The sequence below is a fragment of the Myxine glutinosa genome, chromosome 5, assembly GCF_964187855.1.
Source record: "Myxine glutinosa chromosome 5, kmMyxGlut1.1, whole genome shotgun sequence".
Lineage (NCBI taxonomy): Eukaryota > Metazoa > Chordata > Myxini > Myxiniformes > Myxinidae > Myxine > Myxine glutinosa.
The window spans coordinates 51481507-51509290 of NC_136265.1; the positions used below are offsets into that span (position 1 = coordinate 51481507).

Below are 27784 nucleotides of genomic sequence, written 5' to 3' on the forward strand. Positions count from 1 at the left end.
CTACTTGGTAACCCCGTCGAGCACATGGTCGATGGCGGCTCGCTGGAAAGGCTTGGTGCCCTCCCAACACCCCCTACCAACCAAGCCGGAGTGAGGACGCGCACTCCCCGCCCCGCCGCCGCTGTTGTTGTTGTTGCTGTTGCTGTTGTTGTTGCTGTTGCTGAACCGTGAGGAAGAGCTGCGGGGAGGTATTGGGAGGTCCTAAACTTCCTAACGGTGCCATACAATCACATTCTGGTGCAACGAAGAGTCAGAATTAATGGAAACGAGTCCTTAACTGACATAAACTAAGAATAACTAGCAAGATGTCCTATAGTTGTCTACGTGAGATGCGGTGGACCTGGATGCGACATTTAATGGGGGAAATAGGGGGAGGTCGGGTCTACAGAGTGTTGTTTACAGGAAATGGGACTAGGGAATGGGGGATTGGGGATAGTTGGGAAGTATGGAGGAAATAGGGGAATATTTACAAGCGGATATGGATGGATGCCAATCTCATATCCGCAACAATATATATATATATATATATATATATATATATATATATATATATATATATATATATATATATATATACATACACACACACATACATACCGTACAGTGCCTTCAGAAAGTATTCGCACCCCTTGACCTTTTTCATCTTTTTTTTGTGTTTCAGCCTGAATTTAAAATCGATTAAATTGAGATTTTTTTTTTGTTGCTGATCTTCACATAATAACCCAATAATGTCAAAGTGGATTTAATTTTTTTTTTTTTTTTTTTACAAATTAATCGAAAATGAAAAGATGAAATGTCTCAACTCAATAAGTACTCAACCCCTTCGTTATGACATTCCAAATTAAGCTCAGGTGCGTCCAATTTCCTTTGATCATTCATGAGACGTCTCTACAACTTGATTGTCGTCCACCTGTGCCAATTCAATTAATTGGACATGATTTAGAAAGAAACACACCTTTCTATATAAAGTTCCACAGTTCACAGTGCATGTCAGAGCAGAAACTCTACCAGGAAGTCCAAGGAACTGTCCATATAACTCCGAGATATAATTGTGATTAGGCAAAGATCTGGGGAAGGGTATAAAACAATTTCTAGACTGTGAAAAGTTCTCAAGAGCACAGTGAGCTCCATCATTAGGAAATGGAAAGAATATAGAACTACCCACACTCTTACTCGAGCTGGCCGTCCGACCAAACAGAGCAACCGGGAAAGAAGGACCTTGTTCAGGAATGAGATCAAGAACCAAATGACCTCTCTGACAGAACCACAGAGTTCCTTGGCTCAATATGAGTCTCTGCAGCACTTCACTGATCGAGGCTTTTGGGGAGAGTGGTCAGACCTGAGGAAAAGGAAGCCACTCCTGAGAAAAAGGCACATGACAGCATGCCTGGAGTTTGCAGAAAAGCATGTGAAAGACTTTGGGAGCATGAGGCCTGTGGTCTGATTCTGTGGTCTGATGAGATGAAAATTGAACTCTTTGGCCTGAATTCAAAGCACTATGTCTGGCAGAAACAAAGCACAGCTCATACCCATCTAGCACCATCCCTACCATGAAGCATGGTGGTGGAAGCATCATGTTATGGGGATGCTTTTCAGCGGCAGGGACTAGAATAATGTAAGGACTTACAAAGACTAAAAGACTTACAAAGTCTTTTACAAAACTTACAAAGACTTACAAAAAGTAAAGACTTACAAAGACTTAAAGACAATTACAAAGACTTGTAAGGTTAGAATAATGAATGGATCAAAATCCAAGTAAATCCTTGAGGAGAACCTGCTTCAGAGTGGAAAATACCTCAGACTGCGGTGAAGATTTACATTCCAACAGGACAATGATCCCAAGCATAGGACCAAACAACACTGGAATGGCTTCAGAACAAGAACGTGAAAGTCCTTGAGTGGGCCAGCCAAAGCCCGGACTTGAATCCCATTGAGATTCTGTGGAAAGACTTGAAGATTGCTGTTTATCGACACTCCCATCCAACTTGACAGAGCTTGAGCAAATCTGCAAGGAAGAATGGGAGAAACTCCGCAAATCCAGATCTGCATAGCCGATACATACATACCCAAGAATACTCGAAGCCGTAATCGCTGCCAAAGGTGCTTCTACGAGGTATTGACTCAGAAGGCTGAATACTTTTATAAGTTAGATATTTCTGTATTTAATTTTCAAAAAATTTGGAAACATTTCTAAAAACATGTTTTCGCTTTGTGATTATGAAGTACTTTTGTGTAGATCAGTAACAAAAAAAATAAGTTTCATCAATTTTAAATTGAGGCTGTAACAACAAAATGTGAAAAGAATCAAGGGGTGTGAATACTTTCTGAAGGTGTACTGTACATGCACACACTCGTACATATACACACACAGATGCAGGTGGATACATCTGCTGGCATTAGTTGGTGGTCGTTGTTATCTCACACTGTCGTCCGTGAAGAGTTGGAGTAGCGACCTGACCAGGACTCTAGCCCAGAAACTGCTTCGAGAGCAGCAATACTCTGTGCAGGGCATGATTCATCATGATGGTGATGATGATTTATATCAATGGTTCCCCATCGTCCCCACCACTGAAGTTAAACACAATGGTCTGGAGTTCACCAATTCTTCTCTGAACCCCTTCTTAAATTAGAGAGTTTATAGAACACATTACCCCAACGCTGTCTTGAGGCAGGATCTACGAGCGGAAAACGTGATTTTTCATGACGACGTAAAATGCCGCAATTTATTTTACCAATTACTGCTAAAGAGAGGGGTTTTAAAAGTCCTAAAAAGGATATTTTGTGGTCTACAGTGTTCAATCAAGTATGTATTTCAATTGAAAAAAAAATAAATTAAAGGTCGCTTTCGTATTGCGGGTTATTAAGCTCTCGTAGGGAGTAGGTGTTTCTTGTACAGGCTGTTTCATTAAAAAAAATTTAAAAACGCAGGCCAAAGTTGTTTTTATACTTTTTACATTTTCCATTCAAACTACATGAATGAAACTTATACGTAATAATCATTGTAATATTTAAAATAAAGTAACATGCAAGAATGAAACTCGTGATTTCAGAAGAAAGTTCACAAAACATGTTATAAATGGCTGCCCTGCTGCAGCGGGCACAAGTGGATCCTCCTGGTAAAGTTGGCGATAACTCGGCTGCATTCCTGAACCGGAAGAGTTTTGATGTTGGTGGCAATTGCATTTTTGAGGTTGTCATTACTCTGAGGTCTCCCCTCGTACACTCTATCCTTCAGGTCACCCCAGGTGTGTTGAGGTCCGGAGAGTGGGGAGGCCATTCAACATCTGCTCTTCTAGAGACGATTTGATCACAGAATTTCCGTTGTAGACACCGTATCAATCTGTTGGAAGTGTGAGGCATGGCGCTACCTTGCTGAAACCATTGCACAGCACTGCCAATGTGACACTTACTCCTGGATGCAACCCAGAACTTCTGGATAACTTTCAAGCACCTTCCAGTGGTTATGGTTACCGATTTCCCTTCTTCATATTGGAAACAGAAAGGCCCAATGATGCCAGATTTGCTTATTGCAACCCGTGCAGTGCATTTCTGGCTGTGCAACGGCCTTTAAAAAACGTAATCAGAACTAGAACCCCAAAACACGTTGTTTTTAGCATTAACATGACCACTTAAAAGAAAGTGGGCCTTGGCAGAAAACCACATATTACTCAGACAATTTTGTATCCCAACACATTTTTTCCTCAAACCATTCAAACATCGTCACACAAAGTCGTTCATCATTGTCTGTTAGTTTTTGCTTCAATTGTATGCGATACACGGATACAGGTACATTTTTAGGTCCTGCTTCAGAATTATTTGTGTACTTGATAAAGATAATCTCAATTATTGAAATTGACGATGAAGTGATTTCCTGGGGCTCCTCAAAACTGCTTCATGAGCTGCTTCAATGTTTTTTCTCGTGATCTTTCAGTCCTCGGGTGACCACACTTTGAGAACCAGACTCGTCCTTTCTTCCATTGATCAGCCATGAGGGTGTACGCAGTTGGTAGCCGGGAGTTCTTCCCCACCCTTTCGCTTCGGTAGTGTTCACCCAGCGTTCACTCAGGATTTGCTTGGCCGTAGTAGTAATAGTAGTTGGAAGACGGGTGAATGTTGAGGGCGCGGTACTTAGTGGAGGTCATTGGGTCATCAGCAGGTAAGACGACATAAAGGAGAGGGGACATTGTTAGACCTAATTATCCCAACCGATGCCTGTGGTTGCTTTAAAACCCTTCGGGCCGCAGAGTTATCCGTGTCCTGGTGACCTGAGGAAACAAAGTCAGGGAGGAGGTCTGAGGAACGCCCTCTTGGTAAACCCTGATCCCCAGTTCCTTAACAATATTTTAAATAGGTATTTATCGAAGATTGAAAAGTGAACGCTTCTTGAACGTGTATTGTGACGAGTTTGTCTAGAAGTGTTCCTTAAACTTTAGTTTGAGTGCGATGTTTTATTTTCAGATGTTATTTTGGCTGTGAAGGTGGAATCTGAGTTTCAGGACGAGTCCTCCTCGCTCGACAAAGGTTTGAATGACAATAATCTTCATGTTATAGTTCTACTTCTTAATTCTCTGCCATAAAACAGAAACACTATGTTTGTTTCTTTTGCTAACTTCAGTTTCTCATTGGTCTTTGGTCTGTTTTTTCAATCAGTCTTTCTGCGCATTTCTTTATTTGGCTGATACTAGACTTGTTAACACCATCATGTGTACCTAGTGAGGCAGCACTCTCGCCACAACCAACTTATCCACGAGTAGAGGCTATCCAAAACCTCTACTCTCTGTGACAGACATCACCTTCCTCGACTTTTGTGCACTTGGTTCACCACTAGCAACAGTTTTCATCCTGATAGCCAAGGCTAAAAATCAGTAAATGCAATAATAATACAGATAAAGCAATTGATTACAATTCCACAGAGCGCCGTGTTGACCCGGAGATAGGTACAGTAGAGCACTCTATGCACTGCGTGCATCGTTTACCATCCGCACACATCAGCGACACTGTGGGCACACAACACCACGGCAGAGGAAGGAAAATACCGACCGAAGGAAGAATACCGACCCGCACCGGGGTGGAAAACACCACGTAAAAGTGAGACCCATGTAAATACAGAACGGTGTACAGACAATTATATGTGTAACTTCAAAAAGGTGAACACTAAACCTGCGTAAAACAAGGGAGAAAGAACTGTATTGTTGAGGCGAAAAGTTGATTGTAAACGTTGGACAGAGTAAGAAAGTGGCAAGTATTATTACTGCAGTTCAATTTATAACCCATAGAAAGATCATGAGAGTTATGGTAAGTTGCGGATATGGAATAATCTCGCAGTATTGAGCATTTTCTAGTTCCTTCTGGATATAAAGCCATCTCGCACCAATGAGTGGTTTCCGAGAGCGAGGGACTTTAGGGAATGTCCGTGAATTCCAGAAGTCAAAGAACAAAGCTGAACTGAGAGAACATTGCCGTGTGTCACCATTTGCGTTTCTCTGTGTTGTATAGTAGAGTTGAGTCGAGTAGAGTAGGGTGCAGTAGACATGCCCACGTGTTTGTGTATCGCTTGTGTTTTAATCTTTGTAATAAACTCAAGTTTGGGCTCCACTCTTCTGACTGTTGGAGGTCAATCAATCAATAAACCTTGAATTTTATGACACAGTGAATCGGATACTTGTTACGTCTCCCAAAGTTCATGGAACTGTCTAGTTGATCAAGTATTGCTGAAAATCCCAGATATGTTATCCTGCTGTACTCGCACATATATGATACAAGGTAGCTGGAAAAATGCAAATACAAGAAAGTTAAACCTTCATATATGCTAAGGCTTCAATTCTCCTTTTAAAAGGTGTTTCTTGAAGAATGTTTTTCTTTTTTTTCAGATTTGATTGTGAAAGTGAAGGTGGAATCTGAATTTGAAGATGATTCAATATCTCAAGAGAAAGGTGTGAACCACATCAACATTCCACTTGTTCCAGTTACAGACATTTATGTGTGTGTGCATGTACATTGTACGTATGGAGATTATTCTCTGGAGAGATGATGTTGGACTTTTCTGAAGACCACAGAGTGATTCAAAGACCCGGCTCATTAATAATGGATTCCCTTCTGCACATTGAAGCATCACAATATATGTTTGACATGTTTAGGGTAAACGTCCTGAGAGTTTACCTGTATCCATCATGTTAACCCAGTGCATCCTCCCCGACCTGTCGTTCTTCCTCGCGTCCCCTAATTGTCCAAGTCATCCTCTGTTTTGTCCCTCAACCCTGCTGTTGGTGTGTGTGTGTTCCCCTTGCTTTCTGTTACGTCCCGATCCATTCTATGTTCTAGCTGCTCCGCGAGCCTCGACTTTTTTGACAAAAATGACTGTACTGACAGCTGTGACAGAAGTAGTTCGATGAGAAATAAATTTGTAAAAAATATTTGGATCAACCACATCATCATTCACTGAACACTCCTATTGCACAACACAAAACGAGAATGGCACTCGGTAGAGCGCACACCTCCATCAGGCTGAACAGGTTAAGTTTTGTATCCCACTGATAGACCGGATATGCATCCGGACCTCAACCAAAATGTAATCAGCTTGTTCTTGTCACCTCCTCAACTCACCCACGAACAACAAACAACAACATGCATTTTAAGGCCATTTTTCCTGCCAGAGTGGGGGTTAGCCTTGCGGTCCCCATGACAATCTTCTCCATTTTGCCCTATTTTCTGCATCTCCCCTTGTTAACCCCCTTGCCCACATTTCTTCTTCCACCATCTTTAGCCAAGTCTTTCTCGGTCTTCCCCGTCCTCTACTTCCTTCGACATTCATTTCCATCACTCTTCTCAACCAGTCACTTTCATCCTTCCTCAACACATGACCAAACCATCTCAACCTGTTCCTCTTCACAGCATCCATCACAGGCTCTATTCCCATAATCTTTCACAATTCATCATTTGTCATCCTCTCTCTCAACGATACTCCACACATCCACCGAACCATTCGCATTTCCAACCTTTCCAGCCTTCATTGCTGCTCTATGTTCATTACCCATGTCTCGCTCCTATAAATCATAACACTTCTCACACATGCAGCATACACCTTTCCCTTCAGCTTCAACGACACTCCCCTCCTCATCAGCACGCCACTCAGTTCCCGAAACTTCTTCCATGCACATCTCACACTTATTATTGCCATTTATTGCCGAGTCTGATCCACCTTCTCCATTCAGCATGTCTCCGAGATAGCGAAATATTTTCACACCTTCCAGCTTCACGCCGTCTCCAAGATCCAGCTCAACATTTCCTCCATCTGCAGCTCCCTATGTGCACACCTTACATTTGAATGTAGCTACCACACTGGTTAATGACCCTCTCAGACCACTACATTTTTGATGAACCCACTCAGCGCACATTGTACATTGAATGGAGCTCACTCCGACACCCTTCCTGCACACAGCACACGGCCACTTCCCAGTTCTTTCCACCTCACCACATGCTTTACCACTTGCCGTCACCTTAGTCTTTCCGATATTCACCTTCAGACCTTTTGTCTCCATGCATTCCTTCCACTTGTTCATCTTTTCCTTCAGTTCATCTATACTTTCCGCAATCAACACCAGATCATCTGCATACAACAACTCCCACGGTAAACCTTCCTTTACGTTCCGAGCCAGCACCTCCATCACAGCTACAAATAGTAGAGGACTTAGTACCGACCCCTGATGCACTCCCACCTTCACCTCAAACTCACCACTGTTCCCGTCCTTCGTCCTTACAGCTGTGCGCGCTCTTTTGTACATTGCCATCACTACTCTGATCAACCATTCCTCCACTCCTAACTTCCTCAATGCCCATGTCAATACTTTGCGTGGAACCCTATCGAATGCTTTCTCCAGATCAACAAACCCAAGAAACAACTTCTTCCTCTTCTCCATGTACTTCTCCTGCAACTGCCTCACAATGAAAAGCGCATCTGTCGTTCCTCTTCCTGGTATAAATCCAAACTGCATTTCGTCGATCTTCACTTTCTTCCTTATCCTCCTCTCCAACACCCTTTCCAATACCTTCATTCCATGCTCCAATAACTTTATCGCTCGGTACGAGCCACACTCCAGAGGGTCACCTTTCCCCTTGTATAGAGGGACGAGGGTACTCAGTTCCCAATGCACTGGAATGCGGCCTTCTTTCACCACCAGATTACAGATCTCTGTCATTCCCTTCACACCCCAACTTCCTGCTGCCTTCAACATATCTCCCACAACTCCCGTCGGCCCTCCCGCTTTTCTACCCTTCATTGCTTTTATCGCTTCCTCAACTTCCTTCTCAGTTATCTTCTCTGCCGGTCCTAAAACTGGGTTACTCTCGATATTGCCATCCCATTCATTCTCTGTATTCAACAGCATTTCCATATATCTTTTCTATCTTCCTTTAATTCCATCTGGGTCGACAACGATTTGTCCCACTTCATCCTTCAAGCAACTCACCCCCATCACATCACACCTCTCTTTCGCTATCTGCTTTGCAATCCTGAATACTGCTTTCTGACCCTCTTCCGAATCCAAGCGTTCTCTGAACATTTTCCTACATGCCTCCTGCGCCTTTGCTCCCTCTTTCTTTGCAGCCTTCCTGGCTGCCTTATAACTTTCATGCTCTGCTGTTTCTGCTCCCGTACCCTTCGCCTTCTGCCACTCCTTGAACTTCTTCCTCTTCTCGTCAATCCTCTTTCCAACTTCATCATCCCACCACCATGTTTCCGAGTGCCTCGGTGGTCCTTTTGTCCATCCACATACCTCACCAACGGCTCCCAACAGACTAGCTTTCATTGACATCCAACCACTTTCAAGCTCAACCACATCATCCTTGACCCTACTCAGCCTCTCTTTTAATGCCTCCCTTACTGTCACCTCTTTCAACCTCCACACCTTCATTCTCGGTTGGTACTTCACCCGCCGAGCTCTCATCGCACCTTTCACCCTTATGTCGCAGACAACCAAGTGGTGCTGTGAAACAGCCTCCTCCCCCGGGATCACCTTTGTGTCCCGGAGGTGCCCCCTATCTCGCCTACGCACCATCGGGTAGTCAACGGTTGTCGTCGACCCACCTGACGTGTATGTAACAAGCTTATTATCCTCTTTCTGGAACTGAGTATTACAAATCAACAAATCAGCTCCATCAGCAAACTCCAAAATCCTTTCACCTTCTCCATTTCTCACACCATATCCGTAACCCCCATGAACTCCCTCAAAACCATCCATACTCCTTCCCACATGTCCATTTGGTCTCCTCCTACCACAACAACTTCCTCATCTTTCACGTTTTCCATCAGCTTCTCTATCGCACACCAGAACCTGTCCTTCTCTTCATCGCTCCGACCAACCTGCGGAGCATATCCCGAGATGACGTTCATCTAGAGCTTTCCAATCATCATTTTCACCATCATCAACCTATCACTCACTCTAGTCACACTCACCACACTGTCTACAAACTCCTCAGAAAACAGGACACCAACACCATTCACGCCCTCCAGGCACCCTTGCCACACAAACTTGTATTTCTGTCCCTGCCTACCCTTCACCATTCTCACACCACTTCCCTTCCATCTCGTCTCTTGCACACAACATATGTCCACTCTTCTTCTGACCAATACTTCCACCACTTCTCCTGATCTCCCTGTCATTGTCCCTACATTCCATGTCCCAAACCTCAGAAACCGATAACTATATATATATATATATATATATATATATATATATATATATATATATATATATATATATATATATATATATATATATATATATATATATATATATATATATACACACACACATACATACATACCGTACAGTGCCTTCAGAAAGTATTCGCACCCCTTGACCTTTTTCATCTTTTTTTTGTGTTTCAGCCTGAATTTAAAATCGATTAAATTGAGATTTTTTTTTTTGTTGCTGATCTTCACATAATAACCCAATAATGTCAAAGTGGATTTAATTTTTTTTTTTTTTTTTTTACAAATTAATCGAAAATGAAAAGATGAAATGTCTCAACTCAATAAGTACTCAACCCCTTCGTTATGACATTCCAAATTAAGCTCAGGTGCGTCCAATTTCCTTTGATCATTCATGAGACGTCTCTACAACTTGATTGTCGTCCACCTGTGCCAATTCAATTAATTTGACATGATTTAGAAAGAAACACACCTTTCTATATAAAGTTCCACAGTTCACAGTGCATGTCAGAGCAGAAACTCTACCAGGAAGTCCAAGGAACTGTCCATATAACTCCGAGATATAATTGTGATTAGGCAAAGATCTGGGGAAGGGTATAAAACAATTTCTAGACTGTGAAAAGTTCTCAAGAGCACAGTGAGCTCCATCATTAGGAAATGGAAAGAATATAGAACTACCCACACTCTTACTCGAGCTGGCCGTCCGACCAAACAGAGCAACCGGGAAAGAAGGACCTTGTTCAGGAATGAGATCAAGAACCAAATGACCTCTCTGACAGAACCACAGAGTTCCTTGGCTCAATATGAGTCTCTGCAGCACTTCACTGATCGAGGCTTTCGGGGAGAGTGGTCAGACCTGAGGAAAAGGAAGCCACTCCTGAGAAAAAGGCACATGACAGCATGCCTGGAGTTTGCAGAAAAGCATGTGAAAGACTTTGGGAGCATGAGGCCTGTGGTCTGATTCTGTGGTCTGATGAGATGAAAATTGAACTCTTTGGCCTGAATTCAAAGCACTATGTCTGGCAGAAACAAAGCACAGCTCATACCCATCTAGCACCATCCCTACCATGAAGCATGGTGGTGGAAGCATCATGTTATGGGGATGCTTTTCAGCGGCAGGGACTAGGAGACTTGTAAGGTTAGAATAATGAATGGATCAAAATCCAAGTAAATCCTTGAGGAGAACCTGCTTCAGAGTGGAAAATACCTCAGACTGCGGTGAAGATTTACATTCCAACAGGACAATGATCCCAAGCATAGGACCAAACAACACTGGAATGGCTTCAGAACAAGAACGTGAAAGTCCTTGAGTGGGCCAGCCAAAGCCCGGACTTGAATCCCATTGAGATTCTGTGGAAAGACTTGAAGATTGCTGTTTATCGACACTCCCATCCAACTTGACAGAGCTTGAGCAAATCTGCAAGGAAGAATGGGAGAAACTCCGCAAATCCAGATCTGCATAGCCGATACATACATACCCAAGAATACTCGAAGCCGTAATCGCTGCCAAAGGTGCTTCTACGAGGTATTGACTCAGAAGGCTGAATACTTTTATAAGTTAGATATTTCTGTATTTAATTTTCAAAAAATTTGGAAACATTTCTAAAAACATGTTTTCACTTTGTGATTATGAAGTACTTTTGTGTAGATCAGTAACAAAAAAAACAAGTTTCATCAATTTTAAATTGAGGCTGTAACAACAAAATGTGAAAAGAATCAATGGGTGTGAATACTTTCTGAAGGTGTACTGTACATGCACACACTCGTACATATACACACACAGATGCAGGTAGATACATCTGCTGGCATTAGTTGGTGGTCGTTGTTATCTCACACTGTCGTCCGTGAAGAGTTGGAGTAGCGACCTGACCAGGACTCTAGCCCAGAAACTGCTTCGAGAGCAGCAATACTCTGTGCAGGGCATGATTCATCATGATGGTGATGATGATTTATATCAATGGTTCCCCATCGTCCCCACCACTGAAGTTAAACACAATGGTCTGGAGTTCACCAATTCTTCTCTGAACCCCTTCTTAAATTAGAGAGTTTATAGAACACATTACCCCAACGCTGTCTTGAGGCAGGATCTACGAGCGGAAAACGTGATTTTTCGTGACGACGTAAAATGCCGCAATTTATTTTACCAATTACTGCTAAAGAGAGGGGTTTTAAAAGTCCTAAAAAGGATATTTTGTGGTCTACAGTGTTCAATCAAGTATGTATTTCAATTGAAAAATAAATAAATTAAAGGTTGCTTTCGTATTGCGGGTTATTAAGCTCTCGTAGGGAGTAGGTGTTTCTTGTACAGGCTGTTTCATTAAAAAAATTTAAAAAACGCAGGCCAAAGTTGTTTTTATACTTTTTACATTTTCCATTCAAACTACATGAATGAAACTTATACGTAATAATCATTGTAATATTTAAAATAAAGTAACATGCAAGAATGAAACTCGTGATTTCAGAAGAAAGTTCACAAAACATGTTATAAATGGCTGCCCTGCTGCAGCGGGCACAAGTGGATCCTCCTGGTAAAGTTGGCGATAACTCGGCTGCATTCCTGAACCGGAAGAGTTTTGATGTTGGTGGCAATTGCATTTTTGAGGTTGTCATTACTCTGAGGTCTCCCCTCGTACACTCTATCCTTCAGGTCACCCCAGGTGTGTTGAGGTCCGGAGAGTGGGGAGGCCATTCAACATCTGCTCTTCTAGAGACGATTTGATCACAGAATTTCCGTTGTAGACACCGTATCAATCTGTTGGAAGTGTGAGGCGTGGCGCTACCTTGCTGAAACCATTGCACAGCACTGCCAATGTGACACTTACTCCTGGATGCAACCCAGAACTTCTGGATAACTTTCAAGCACCTTCCAGTGGTTATGGTTACCGATTTCCCTTCTTCATATTGGAAACAGAAAGGCCCAATGATGCCAGATTTGCTTATTGCAACCCGTGCAGTGCATTTCTGGCTGTGCAACGGCCTTTAAAAAACGTAATCAGAACTAGAACCCCAAAACACGTTGGTTTTAGCATTAACATGACCACTTAAAAGAAAGTGGGCCTTGGCAGAAAACCACATATTACTCAGAAATTTTGTATCCCAACACATTTTTTCCTCAAACCATTCAAACATCGTCACACAAAGTCGTTCATCATTGTCTGTTAGTTTTTGCTTCAATTGTATGCGATACACGGATACAGGTACATTTTTAGTTCCTGCTTCAGAATTATTTGTGTACTTGATAAAGATAATCTCAATTATTGAAATTGACGATGAAGTGATTTCCTGGGGCTCCTCAAAACTGCTTCATGAGCTGCTTCAATGTTTTTTCTCGTGATCTTTCAGTCCTCGGGTGACCACACTTTGAGAACCAGACTCGTCCTTTCTTCCATTGATCAGCCATGAGGGTGTACGCAGTTGGTAGCCGGGAGTTCTTCCCCACCCTTTCGCTTCGGTAGTGTTCACCCAGCGTTCACTCAGGATTTGCTTGGCCGTAGTAGTAATAGTAGTTGGAAGACGGGTGAATGTTGAGGGCGCGGTACTTAGCGGAGGTCATTGGGTCATCAGCAGGTAAGATGACATAAAGGAGAGGGGACATTGTTAGACCTAATTATCCCAACCGATGCCTGTGGTTGCTTTAAAACCCTTCGGGCCGCAGAGTTATCCGTGTCCTGGTGACCTGAGGAAACAAAGTCAGGGAGGAGGTCTGAGGAACGCCCTCTTGGTAAACCCTGATCCCCAGTTCCTTAACAATATTTTAAACAGGTATTTATCGAAGATTGAAAAGTGAACGCTTCTTGAACGTGTATTGTGACGAGTTTGGCTAGAAGTGTTGCTTAGACTTTAGTTTGAGTGCGATGTTTTATTTTCAGATGTTATTTTGGCTGTGAAGGTGGAATCTGAGTTTCAGGACGAGTCCTCCTCGCTCGCCAAAGGTTTGAATGACAATAATCTTCATGTTATAGTTCTACTTCTTAATTCTCTGCCATAAAACAGAAACACTATGTTTGTTTCTTTTGCGAACTACAGTTTCTCATTGGTCTTTGGTCTGTTTTTTCAATCAGTCTTTCTGCGCATTTCTTTATTTGGCTGATACTAGACTTGTTAACACCATCATGTGTACCTAGTGAGGCAGCACTCTCGCCACAACCAACTTATCCACGAGTAGAGGCTATCCAAAACCTCTACTCTCTGTGACAGACATCACCTTCCTCGACTTTTGTGCACTTGGTTCACCACTAGCAACAGTTTTCATCCTGATAGCCAAGGCTAAAAATCAGTAAATGCAATAATAATACAGATAAAGCAATTGATTACAATTCCACAGAGCGCCGTGTTGACCCGGAGATAGGTACAGTAGAGCACTCTATGCACTGCGTGCATCGTTTACCATCCGCACACATCAGCGACACTGTGGGCACACAACACCACGGCAGAGGAAGGAAAATACCGACCGAAGGAAGAATACCGACCCGCACCGGGGTGGAAAACACCACGTAAAAGTGAGACCCATGTAAATACAGAACGGTGTACAGACAATTATATGTGTAACTTCAAAAAGGTGAACACTAAACCTGCGTAAAACAAGGGAGAAAGAACTGTATTGTTGAGGCGAAAAGTTGATTGTAAACGTTGGACAGAGTAAGAAAGTGGCAAGTATTATTACTGCAGTTCAATTTATAACCCATAGAAAGATCATGAGAGTTATGGGAAGTTGCGGATATGGAATAATCTCGCAGTATTGAGCATTTTCTAGTTCCTTCTGGATATAAAGCCATCTCGCACCAATGAGTGGTTTCCGAGAGCGAGGGACTTTAGGGAATGTCCGTGAATTCCAGAAGTCAAAGAACAAAGCTGAACTGAGAGAACATTGCCGTGTGTCACCATTTGCGTTTCTCTGTGTTGTATAGTAGAGTTGAGTCAAGTAGAGTAGGGTGCAGTAGACATGCCCACGTGTTTGTGTATCGCTTGTGTTTTAATCTTTGTAATAAACTCAAGTTTGGGCTCCACTGTTCTGACTGTTGGAGGTCAATCAATCAATAAACCTTGAATTTTATGACACAGTGAATCGGATACTTGTTACGTCTCCCAAAGTTCATGGAACTGTCTAGTTGATCAAGTATTGCTGAAAATCCCAGATATGTTATCCTGCTGTATTCACACATATATGATACAAGGTAGCTGGAAAAATGCAAATACAAGAAAGTTAAACCTTCATATATGCTAAGGCTTCAATTCTCCTTTTAAAAGGTGTTTCTTGAAGAATGTTTTTCTTTTTTTTCAGATTTGATTGTGAAAGTGAAGGTGGAATCTGAATTTGAAGATGATTCAATATCTCAAGAGAAAGGTGTGAACCACATCAACATTCCACTTGTTCCAGTTACAGACATTTATGTGTGTGTGCATGTACATTGTACGTATGGAGATTATTCTCTGGAGAGATGATGTTGGACTTTTCTGAAGACCACAGAGTGATTCAAAGACCCGGCTCATTAATAATGGATTCCCTTCTGCACATTGAAGCATCACAATATATGTTTGACATGTTTAGGGTAAACGTCCTGAGAGTTTACCTGTATCCATCATGTTAACCCAGTGCATCCTCCCCGACCTGTCGTTCTTCCTCGCGTCCCCTAATTGTCCAAGTCATCCTCTGTTTTGTCCCTCAACCCTGCTGTTGGTGTGTGTGTGTTCCCCTTGCTTTCTGTTACGTCCCGATCCATTCTATGTTCTAGCTGCTCCGCGAGCCTCGACTTTTTTGACAAAAATGACTGTACTGACAGCTGTGACAGAAGTAGTTCGATGAGAAATAAATTTGTAAAAAATATTTGGATCAACCACATCATCATTCACTGAACACTCCTATTGCACAACACAAAACGAGAATGGCACTCGGTAGAGCGCACACCTCCATCAGGCTGAACAGGTTAAGTTTTGTATCCCACTGATAGACCGGATATGCATCCGGACCTCAACCAAAATGTAATCAGCTTGTTCTTGTCACCTCCTCAACTCACCCACGAACAACAAACAACAACATGCATTTTAAGGCCATTTTTCCTGCCAGAGTGGGGGTTAGCCTTGCGGTCCCCATGACAATCTTCTCCATTTTGCCCTATTTTCTGCATCTCCCCTTGTTAACCCCCTTGCCCACATTTCTTCTTCCACCATCTTTAGCCAAGTCTTTCTCGGTCTTCCCCGTCCTCTACTTCCTTCTACATTCATTTCCATCACTCTTCTCAACCAGTCACTTTCATCCTTCCTCAACACATGACCAAACCATCTCAACCTGTTCCTCTTCACAGCATCCATCACAGGCTCTATTCCCATAATCTTTCACAATTCATCATTTGTCATCCTCTCTCTCAACGATACTCCACACATCCACCGAACCATTCGCATTTCCAACCTTTCCAGCCTTCGTTGCTGCTCTACGTTCATTACCCATGTATCGCTCCTATAAATCATAACACTTCTCACACATGCAGCATACACCTTTCCCTTCAGCTTCAACGACACTCCCCTCCTCATCAGCACGCCACTCAGTTCCCAAAACTTCTTCCATGCACATCTCACACTTATTATTGCCATTTATTGCCGAGTCTGATCCACCTTCTCCATTCAGCATGTCTCCGAGATAGCGAAATATTTTCACACCTTCCAGCTTCACGCCGTCTCCAAGATCCAGCTCAACATTTCCTCCATCTGCAGCTCCCTATGTGCACACCTTACATTTGAATGTAGCTACCACACTGGTTAATGACCCTCTCAGACCACTACATTTTTGATGAACCCACTCAGCGCACATTGTACATTGAATGGAGCTCACTCCGACACCCTTCCTGCACACAGCACACGGCCACTTCCCAGTTCTTTCCACCTCACCACATGCTTTACCACTTGCCGTCACCTTAGTCTTTCCGATATTCACCTTCAGACCTTTTGTCTCCATGCATTCCTTCCACTTGTTCATCTTTTCCTTCAGTTCATCCATACTTTCCGCAATCAACACCAGATCATCTGCATACAACAACTCCCACGGTAAACCTTCCTTTACGTTCCGAGCCAGCACCTCCATCACAGCTACAAATAGTAGAGGACTTAGTACCGACCCCTGATGCACTCCCACCTTCACCTCAAACTCACCACTGTTCCCGTCTTTCGTCCTTACAGCTGTGCGCGCTCTTTTGTACATTGCCATCACTACTCTGATCAACCATTCCTCCACTCCTAACTTCCTCAATGCCCATGTCACTACTTCACGTGGAACCCTATGGAATGCTTTCTCCAGATCAACAAACCCAAGAAACAACTTCTTCCTCTTCTCCATGTACTTCTCCTGCAACTGCCTTTCAATAAAAAGCGCGTCTGTCGTTCCTCTTCCTGGCATAAATCCAAACTGCATTTCGTCGATCTTCACGTTCTTCCTTATCCTCCTCTCCAACACCCACCAAGGTTTGTCATAATCCGACAACAACCTTTTTAGATATCGTGCGATATATCGTCAACACTTATTATTGCCATTTATGCTCCTCTCGAGGATTGCCCAAATGCAAGCCAAAAGTGGCTTTGAGTCGTGTGATAATACAAAAGCCAGAAAGATGATTCCCACAATTAAAAGGGTTTGTTTGTAATGTATTCAAGGAAAAAGGGAGACAGGATGCGACAAATAAATATGGATCTTCCGACCAATTTAATGGGCTTTCTCTCCTCCAAAGCATATACTGTTGCCACACATCACTGGCTGGAACTTTCCCATATATCCATCAACATAAAACATAGCATAAACACTTCACTCATCGACAACCATTCCCTGTATCAATATTCATTCCAGCAAGGGCATCACAATTATCTGCAGGTGCGGTCCTACAATGTGGCGGAGAGGGGTGGTAGCAGTGTGTGGTGCCCGCAGTGCAAAAACAAATTCCCATTTCAAGGGAAATCCTGGACACCCCCATCGACTGCCAGCACTAAAACAGTTCCTTTGGGCTGTATACTCACCAGAGGAGAGCATCCATTGGCCTTCTGTGGGTCCTCTTGACCCGTAGCTGACCAATCCTGACTCTCCTCCTGGCGGACCGCACTCCCAGTCGTACCACACTTCTCTTTTCCACACTACAAATTAAAACCCAGGGCTCTTTTACCAAATTGAGAGCCCATTAATCACAGCTGACGATTTGTGATGGTATTGCGGGCCTCTCTGGGCCTTTCCCAATTATGTTTTCCATTTTGCAGGATAACTTTCCACAGATGCTCTGGTGGGTCTTCCGTTGGCAGTACTCACAATCTAGTCCATGTGCTGTGAGTCCCATGTCCATAGCCCAGCCCAGCATGCCAGGTCTCCCTCTGCTGGCTGTCCCATAGCCTCAGGGGCAGGCTGTTAGACCGCATGCCTGGACAGTCACCTCCTTAGGGCCTCATTGGTCCTTAGTGTCGCCGCCTCGAAGGTGCAGACCACACAACCTCTCCCAAGTGGTTCTCTTGTCTCACCTTTACCGGTGTCCGGGATGGACCACTTCAATGTCTCAAAGGTCTCAATGCTCCTTCAAGGTCTGATGATCTCATCGACCCGAGACTTTACTTCCGGTGGCGTCCCCATGGACACCACCAGAGTTCCCTGTAGGGCCCACGTGGTAGCACACCCGTGGTCGGTCCCCACATCCCAATCCTGCCAGGCCTTCTCCCGTGCTGTGCGGAGCTTCCCAATTTTCCAGGGGGGCAATTTTCAATAAGACATTCTGAGGCTGCTGCAAATGTAAATTAATTTAATGTTCCCAGTCATGTGCACCAAATTCCAGCAGCCGGTGAAGATTCTCTGGTCTTGCCCCATCCTGCAGCCACCATCTCACCCAATCTTTTCTCAATGATATATGAGTGTCCAGCTGCACATGACTCACAGCTCCTATAACAGCAGAACAAATACATTTTGATTCCAATTGCGGCTCAATCTGACATTGTCCCACATTATCCTATCCTTTTCTAATTGCCCCAAAACTCCATTTTACCCCTCCTCCACGGTCCTTGAAGCAAACTCCTTGTGTAGCAGGTGTACCGATCCGTGCACCTAGATTCCCAAAGCGTCCGACTCGCGTACCTCGAGTCCTGATGTGACTTTTACCATTGCCAACAACCACAACAACAACCACAACAACCACATTACCACAACTCAGCGGATGCACCTTTGTACACGGGCACAGGTTTGGCAAGATTCCCTAGCATGGGCTTCAGCCTGCTCCCGAGCATGGGCTAGTCCTTTCTATCTGTCATAGGCCTGACCCCTGTTTCCCAGCATAGGTTGAGCCCTGATTGCCGGTGTATGCTTCTCCGCCACCATACGTTCATACCCACCAATGTGACCACTGGCTTGCACATCACGGGGTCCATGAGTCTCTATCCCCACTATTCTGTCTACCGGCCTCATCTCATGGTCTATTTGGTCTGGGGTAGAACAACATCCACACTAGTGCAATGTCCTTCCAGGTCTTCTGAGGGGCAGGTTCCGAGTCTACACTCCTCCCCAAAAGCCCCGCCTTGGGCTTGCCTCTGAGCATGTTCCACATGATCTGCCATTTCGTGGATGTCCACCATTTCCTCCACTTTTTCCCACATTACCAAATTTAAAAATACAATCTCTCAAATTAAAAAAGGCCAATCGTGCTTTCTGCACTCAAATTTGATTTTTAATTTGTTATGGAGGATATCGGGGCGAATCCCATCCGACCAATAATTGTCTTGTCAGGAGTGACATTTTAAAATCTAGTGTTCAAATTAAACCCAATGCTGACTTCAGTTGTCACGTTAGAGGATGCACTAACGTGGGCGATCTGAGCCGGAGGGGACACGAGGGGATGGCGGTGAAGCAGAGGGAGAGGTGTCTTCTTCTCTGGTCTTAAATGTAATCTGCCATGCACATGCACGTACACTGCCATTATGCCCCACAGGGGACCGCCTTTTGAGCATGCAGCTGGTGCCTCTCATTGGTCCCCCGATGGTATATGTGCAGCGCCATCTTCTGGGTTGTTTGGACGGGAACCGATTGAAAGTCTTCCGCCCTCTCCAGGGTTCTGCAGCTCACTTTACCGCTGTGCCTTGCAGTCCACTGGCCAAACAATTTGTGATCGTGCCTTTTGAAAGCGCATTGCGTTTTATTGATGCCATTGTGCTCAACTCCTCCACCTGGCCTCGCTTTTGCAGGAGGTTTTACACTATACACCCGTACCATATTCTGCTCTATCGTTTACAATGCCTTCCCCGACGGTGCACATATTACATATGACGTACCCATACCAGATCCTGAATACAAGAGTAATTTGGTCTCACTTGAAAAAACAGTCTATACTATTCTTACCAAATTATTGCGATGGATCCATCCTCCATTCCACATCACAATATGGGGATAAATGATGAGGTAAGCAAGATATGTACGAGAGGAGTGGAATATAATGAAACATATGCGCAATACCCCTGGCGCTCACCTGGTAGAATAAACAGTATACTGCACCTACTAAAGGTATTTTAAACCAATTTCAATGCTTGCTAGAAGACAGGGCAGCATGTATAATCATACTAACATAATCAAAAGACTTTAAGCAAACAAATAAAAAATACCTATTTTGGGGGGGGGGGGGGGGGGGGGGGAAATACCTATCATAAGACCCCAATTTTTCTAATGCCTTGAACAAAGATTGGTACATCATGGGTGATTGAGGTTGTGGTGAAGTTTCATCGAAATTGTGTGTGTAGTTTCTGAGAAGAAAGCAAATACCTATTTTGTGGGGCAAACCCCCATAATCCCCCAAAAGGGCAGATTTTTTTTTTAATGCCGTGAACAAACCTTGGTACATAACGGGTGGTGAAGGTTATGGTCATGTTTCATCAAAATCGTGTGTGTAGTTTCAAAGGAAAAAGCAAATTCCTATTTTGGGGGGTCAAACCTGGATCCACTTTGACCCCGATAAACCCCCTTAGATCCCGACTCCTTAAATGCCATGAACAAACTTTAGTCACAACACAACAAATATCATTTGTGCCAAATTTGGTTGCAATTTTATCAGCGGTTTCGGAGAAGAAGTTTCAAGTGTTTACGGACTGACGGACAGATCGACAGACAGACGGACTGACGGACGGACAACGCGCCATCACATAACCTCCCCTGAACTTCGTTCCAGGTGAGATAAGCCTATTCCACCGCTCCCCCCCCCCCCTTCCATTCCCCGTCCCCTTCCCACACCTCCTCCCCCCAAGCCCTCTCCCTCCACACATCTCCCAATGTCCCTGCTCTCAAATGTTGTGTTTGTGTGCTTCCCCTTCTCTCCCCATCTTATCTACCGCTCCCTCTTTTTATATATTTTGTTTGTCTTTGATTTGTTTTGTGTCATAAATGTTAGCTCTTTCACGAGCCTCGATTCTGTATACAGAACAAAAAAAACAAAAAAAGATAAAAATCTCAAGGTTGAGTTTCCATGTAAAAGGCAAAAAGTTGCAAAAAGTTTTTTTTCTACATTTTTTGCTTGACTCTCCATTGTGATATCACATGACGGTGACGATAATCTAGAAGCGGACAAATAGAACAAGTCTGCTTATAGAGTGGATGTGAGGGCTGGTACCACCTATAGAAGAAGAAGGGTTACGATAAAAACGATAAATAGCAGGATATCTCAAAAGGTTATGGATGGATTTGGTCAAAACTTGTTGGACAAGTTGTGTGTGTGACAAGGAAGAATCGATTCAATTTTGGTGACGATCCGGATCCGGCTAGTAGAATATTTTAAATGATTCTTCACCATTGAGTGATTTGGTCAACCAAGCGGAGGTATGCTCTCAACTGAGGGCCGTTCTTGTTTTCATTAAGATTTCCTTGTTTTCCCCTTCCTCTATTGTAATAAACTGTTGTCACATGGTTTGCAGGTGAAGCTCAAGTGGTGAAGTCAGAAAATTCACAAAACAATCTTCTTCAGACTTCCCAGGATGCTTTGAGCAATGATCATGTAAAGGAGGAACCATGTGATTCTTCACCTATGGAGCCAAGTAAAGGTGCTCAGCTGATTGAAGGTAAGCCGGGCTCTTTATAGATCACATCATATTGTGTTTACTTGTATAGATCATTCTTTCACGATGAAATAATTTGGTTATAAATCCTGCAGAATGACTGGTCCATTCAGATAGTTTTCACTCAATTGTCTTGTTTATGTGAACAAGATGGGGACACCAGTTACATATAAAATACCCAGAAAACATTCTGTTATTTGTATTTCTGTTCTTAACTCAGGATTGATTGGACACATGAAGATGAAGTTTTAAAAGTCTGTATTTCACTAATGTGCACTGTGGAAATAACGTTGGCAATAACAAACCGATTGAGATTACTGGGCCTCTTCAAGTTTGAAAGAAAAGTTTATGATAATCCAATCATGTGATACGAGAAGCATATTCAAGATCGTTGCATTAGGTCAATCACAACCCTATCCAAATTTTGTGACATCGCTCCGCAGTGTTACAATCACAAACTTTGGATGATTTCCTGTAGAAAGGAGCTCAGCAACTCAGTTATGTGGTAATCTTTAAATGCATCTACAGGGTGTTCCAAAAAGACCCGGACAACTTTGGTTGTTAATATATTTAGAACCACAAAGGATACAACAATACCCTTTGGTTTACTTGACAAAGAAATTCATAACGTTTTGTGCACACCATCGTTACACTTCAATGTGAGCTCCGTTTGTCACGCGCATGACATGAAGGCGGTACACGAGTTATTTCCATGTTCGGCTCAGCATGTTTGCGTGCACCAGTGCACATGCAGTTGTGATGCGAGAACGAAGATCCTGCATGTTTACCACCTTGGTATTGTGGACAACATCTTTGACAAACTCCCACAGAAAAAAAAATCAAGGGGGGTTAGGTCTGGTGATCGTGGGGTTAGGCCGTTGGTCTGTCTCGGACGGGACGGCTCAAACGCATACTGGGATGGCTCGAACGACTATGGCCCAATGAGGGGGAGCACCGTCCTGTTGAAAAATGATATTGGGTTGCAGATCTTCAATCTGTGGGAAGGCGAACCCTTCTAACATGTTCATGTAAATTAAGGTCACTGTATCGTCTGCAAAGAAAAACGGACCCACCAAGCAGTAATGGAGAAGGCCACACCACACATTGACCTTTGGACTGTCGCATATGTGTTCAATGACCATGTGGGGCTTTTCAGAGCCCCAGATCCTCACATTGGGCTGGTTGACCTTCCCTGTTACATGAAGGCAATCTTCGTCTGTGAACATGACCTTTTTCAGGTAATCTTCGTCATCCTCTATGCGACTGAGCATTTTCAAGGCAAACGCCTTGTCATTTGGTTTGAGTTATGACAGAATCTGCACCTTATAGACATAAAGCTTCAGTCTTTGATGCAAAATCCTGTGTACAGTGTTGTTTGGCATTCCCAGTTCGCAGGATGCGTTTCGGATTGAATTTCTGGGACTTCGTTGAAATAATTCATTTACTTGTTGAATGTCTGCTGCACTTGTGCTTGGTCGTTCGTTACTTTTCTGTTTCTGCCAACTACCAGTCTTCTTAAACCTATTGTAGCACTCTGTGATACGAGTCCGTGATGGTGGTTTCCTTCCATACCTTGTACGAAAATTACGCTGAACGTGCGTGTCAGATCTCGTCTCGATGAATCGTTCGACACACTGAGCTTCTTCCTTTGGAATCGCCATTTTCTTTTACGTTAAACCACCAGCCCTGAAAATAAAGAAAACTTTGAGTTTCTGTATCATATAAAACAAACGGTTGTATCATTTCTGGTAACAAAATATATGATGTTAACAACCAAAGTTGACCGGGTCTTTTTGGGACACCCTGTTTCTTTTAATGCATGCATTAAGCCTGGACCCTTTCCGTTTGTAGGATCAGAAGTGCAAATGCACACCATTTATTGGACTCTGTCCCTTACTCTCTGTGATCTTGTAGTTCTGTTGTTTTAAATTATTGGTACCTGCAGTTTGGCAATTGGCAGTTTAACCATAAGAGAGTTGCTGGCAGATCTTGTGCGACCTGCAGAAATATTTGGGGGACAGAGCACAGAGAGAGCTGGGGGAGCAAGGCCGGAGAGGAGTCGGTAGAAGACAGAAAGACCACCAACCTGCCTGCGGTGAGTGAGTGAAAGGCCCTCGGAGTTAGCTTCATCGCAGGAGATTCCAATGATTCTGAAAGCTTTGGTTTCAACAGCATGAGGCCAAGCTAGGTGTGAGGCAGGAGCACCGGCCCAGAGGGGGGAACAGTATTCCATTGAGCTGCGGATGAAAGCCTTGTATGTGGTGAGGAGCTCAGTTGTGCCAAGGAAGGACTTTGCACGACGGAGGATGCCCAGTCGGCGACTGGCTTTGGAGGCCAACTTGGAAATGTGGTTTTCCCAAGAAAGATCATGGCAGATAGTGGGACCCAAAAGCTTGAGCGACAGAACTTCTTGGAGAGGATTGTTGAGAAAGTAGATGGGAGGGTTTTCCAGTCGGTCTTTTCGGAGAGACATAGTAAGAGTGTGAGATTTGTCAGGATTGAAAGACATGTTCCACTTGTTTGACCAGTCTGTGATTTTGTCCAGGTCGACAGAGAGTGAGGAGGCTGCAGACTGCCAATCTGAGGGATAAGGAATGGAGCGGCAGATAGTGGAGTCATCAGCAAAGAGATAGAGAGGATTTTCCAGAGTCGGAGAGATCATTGATGAAGACCAGAAAAAGCACTGGGCCCAGAACACTACCTTGGGGAACTCCAGCCAGAACAAACAGGAAGGGGAGATTAGAGAAATCCATTCAGGGCCACACGTTGACTACGACCAGAGAGGAAGTCCGCAAGCCATGCATGGAGATTTCCATGGATACCATCGGAGGAGAGTTTGGTGAGCAGAGCAGGGTGCCAAACGTCATAATTATCACTAAAAATTATACAGGTGGAGGTGCACCTATGGTGAAAAATTCCTGTCAATTGGACCAACCGTTGCAGAGAAAAACACATTTATTCTGTGCGGACAACCAAACAGAAAGGCAGACAGACAGACAAACAAACAAACTGAATCAAATGCAATATCCTCTCCTCTGGCGAGGGTAATAATGAGATTGAAAACAATGTGGAAGTCGATTCCACTGGTGGGAGGAAAAAAGGAATGAATAAGTAGAGGTGAGCAGCGATTTTGGATTTGGGGAGTTTCTCTTGAAGGTGGTTAATGGTGGACCGTGTTTAGAGACCTGTTTATTAGATTTTGTGAATTATCAATTTTTCTCTGTTTTTCAAAGTTGGTATGAATTCTTAATGGTTGTTATGACTTGTCTTGACAGAGAAACACATGAAACTGGATTCTTGTTCCAACTGTTCCCAGCTGTTAAACACAGAAGTTTTGAATCATCGCATGACACAGACTGTTACTCAAGAAACTGACACATATAGCAACGTGTCTTGTAAATGTTGTACAGAAACGCTCAAGAATATCCAAGAAAGTCGGAGACCACATAAGTGTTCTGTGTGTTACAAATCATTTACAACGTCGTCATCTTTAAAACAACATCAAGCAATCCACACGGGTGAAAAGTCACACAAGTGTATTTTGTGTCACAAGGCCTTCCTTCAGTCAACACAATTAAAAACCCATCATCGAAGATTACATTCAGGAGAGAAGGCCTACAAGTGCTCTGTGTGCAGCAAGGCTTACACTTCTATCTCAGAATTGAAAATTCATCAAAGAACACACACAGGTGAGAAACCTTACAAGTGTTCCTTGTGTCCCAAAGCCTTTACTCAATCATCACATTTAAACAGACATCAAATAATACACACAAGAGAGAAGCCCAGAAAGTGTTCTGTGTGCGGCAAGTCTTTCATTTCTATCGCAAGATGGAAAATTCATCAAAGAGTGCACACGGGTGAGAAGCCACACAAGTGTCATTTGTGTGACAAATCATTTCCTGTGTTGTCATCTTTGAAACTACATCAAATGAGCCACACAGGAGAGAAGCCACACAAGTGCTATTTGTGTCCCAAAGCCTTTGCTCAATCGGCATATTTAAAAAAACACCAAAGAATACACACAGGAAAGAAGCCGCACAAGTGTTCTGTGTGCAGGAAGGAGTTTCCTCGCTCATCAGATTTACACATTCATCGAAGAATACACACAGGGGAAAAGCCTTACGCGTGTTCTTTCTGCCATAAAGCATTTTTTCAATCAGCACGTTTAAGGAGCCATCAAATAATACACACAGGAGAGAAGCTGTTCACGTGTTCTGTGTGTCACAAGGCCTTCTTTTGGTCAACACATTTAAAAACCCATCATCGAAGATTACATTCACGACAGAAGACATACAAGTGCTCTGTGTGCAGCAAGGCTTACACTCGTAGGTCAGAATTGAAAGTTCATCAAAGAACACACACGGGTGAGAAGCCTTACAAGTGCCATTTGTGTCCTAAAGCCTTTATTCAATCATCTCATTTAAGTAGACATCAAATAGCACACACAAGAGAGTCTGGACGGACATAGTTCTCAAACACAAAAAGGAAAAGACGACTTTGTTGATTGAGGTATCTGTTCCCAATGCTTTGGACAAAATGCTTCAGAAACCAAGAAAATGATCAAATACCAGGATCTGAAAAATGAAGTCAAGAGGTCGTGGAAATTTAAGAAAGCTGAAATTGTACCAGTGCTAGTCAAAGCAACTGGGATGATCGGGAAAACCCTTACCGAGTACTTAAAAAGCATTCAGGGGAATATCACTACAAATGAACCACAAGTGGAGACTGTCAGAGGTTCAGTGAGGATTCTGAAAGGACCTCTTGGAACGAAGCTGTGACGAGGAAGTTTCACAATGTGGTTCATGAATAATTCACTGTTCAACAATTTTTTTTAAACTTTTATGGTTTTAGTATATTTTGAGGTGATTCTAACCAACATGAACGTGTACATTTCGATTATGATATCCAATTTTCACTAGCACATCCAGTTTTTGAGAACCAGTATACCATAGGAATATCAGCCACAGCCGAAATTCGTCTTGTACTCACTAATCAGGACTTTGTAACGAGACTATCTGAGCTGGAAAGCGTTGCTTGGGACAGCTTTGTGGCTCTTGCTAACAATTGCCTTGGAAATTTTCGAGCACCAAATTATGAAGAGCTTGTGGACAAGATGTTGAAGAGTTACCAGGCGCTCGGTGCTCAAATGTCACTCAAGATACATTTCTTCCATTCTCATCTGGACGTCTTTCCACAAAATCTTGGCGATGTCAGTGATGAACATGGAGAAAGGTTTCACCAGGAAATTGCCATCGTGGAGTCTCGATATCAAGGCCGATTCAATCCAAGCATGATGGGCGACTACTGTTGGACTTTACAGCATGAAAGTGATTGCTCCTACAAACGCAAAAGTAAAGTTCAGAAGCACTTTTAATTTGATGTAAATAAAAACTTAAAGTTCATATTATTTTTTGTGATATTTTATAAAGTTCATATTATTTTTGGAGATTTGCATTTTTTTATGTGATGTCAATAAAAACTTAAAGTTCATATTATTTTTTGTGATATTTTATAAAGTTCATATTATTTTTGGAGATTTGCATTTTTTTATGTGATGTAAATAAAAACTTTAACTTCATATTATTTTTTGTGACAATAAATAGACTTATTGAGACTTATATTAATGAAGAAATTCACATGCTCTAAAGATGTTTTCCACACTTATGATGTACTACGTCAAGGTTACGTGATAGCGAAATTTTAAGGTCAGATTTGGATTCGTGGGTACCAAATTAGTTAGAAACAGTTGAAAATAAGTCAGAACCAATTTGGCTGTTGACCAGTGTAATGTTCCTTGGATCCAAAAAAGGAGGTGGAGATTTTGAGTTCTGGGACAACGACTTCACAACTCTTAAAACCCACATATGGAACAACCAACTGGAGAATCCCTAGAAGTGCTCTGCATGAGGCAAGGCATTTGCTTCACTTAGATTAGGGGTTTGGTTGTGGACACATACCCTGTGAGTGATGATGAGCGGCGGCAATCTCTTTAGCAAACCAGTTAGGAGAAAGTGAGCAGGCAGGTGTGCA

General features: G+C 43.1%; 1 protein-coding gene across 4 annotated transcripts in view; it reads left to right on the forward strand.

Annotated features, from left to right (window-relative positions):
• The window catches only part of LOC137427540 (uncharacterized), a 74882-nt gene extending 47638 nt beyond the window's left edge, over window positions 1–27244 (forward strand). For all 4 annotated transcript variants that reach the window (XM_068117116.2, XM_078778048.1, XM_078778046.1 and 1 more), the window contains 6 exons: window positions 4459–4521; window positions 5871–5933; window positions 13579–13641; window positions 14991–15053; window positions 21614–21757; window positions 25030–27244. In XM_068117116.2, the coding sequence (XP_067973217.2) occupies window positions 4459–4521; window positions 5871–5933; window positions 13579–13641; window positions 14991–15053; window positions 21614–21757; window positions 25030–26222 (1589 nt within the window). In that variant the 3' untranslated portion in view covers window positions 26223–27244. The remainder of the gene's footprint in view (window positions 1–4458; window positions 4522–5870; window positions 5934–13578; window positions 13642–14990; window positions 15054–21613; window positions 21758–25029) is intronic.
• Window positions 27245–27784: the final 540 nt, after the last annotated feature.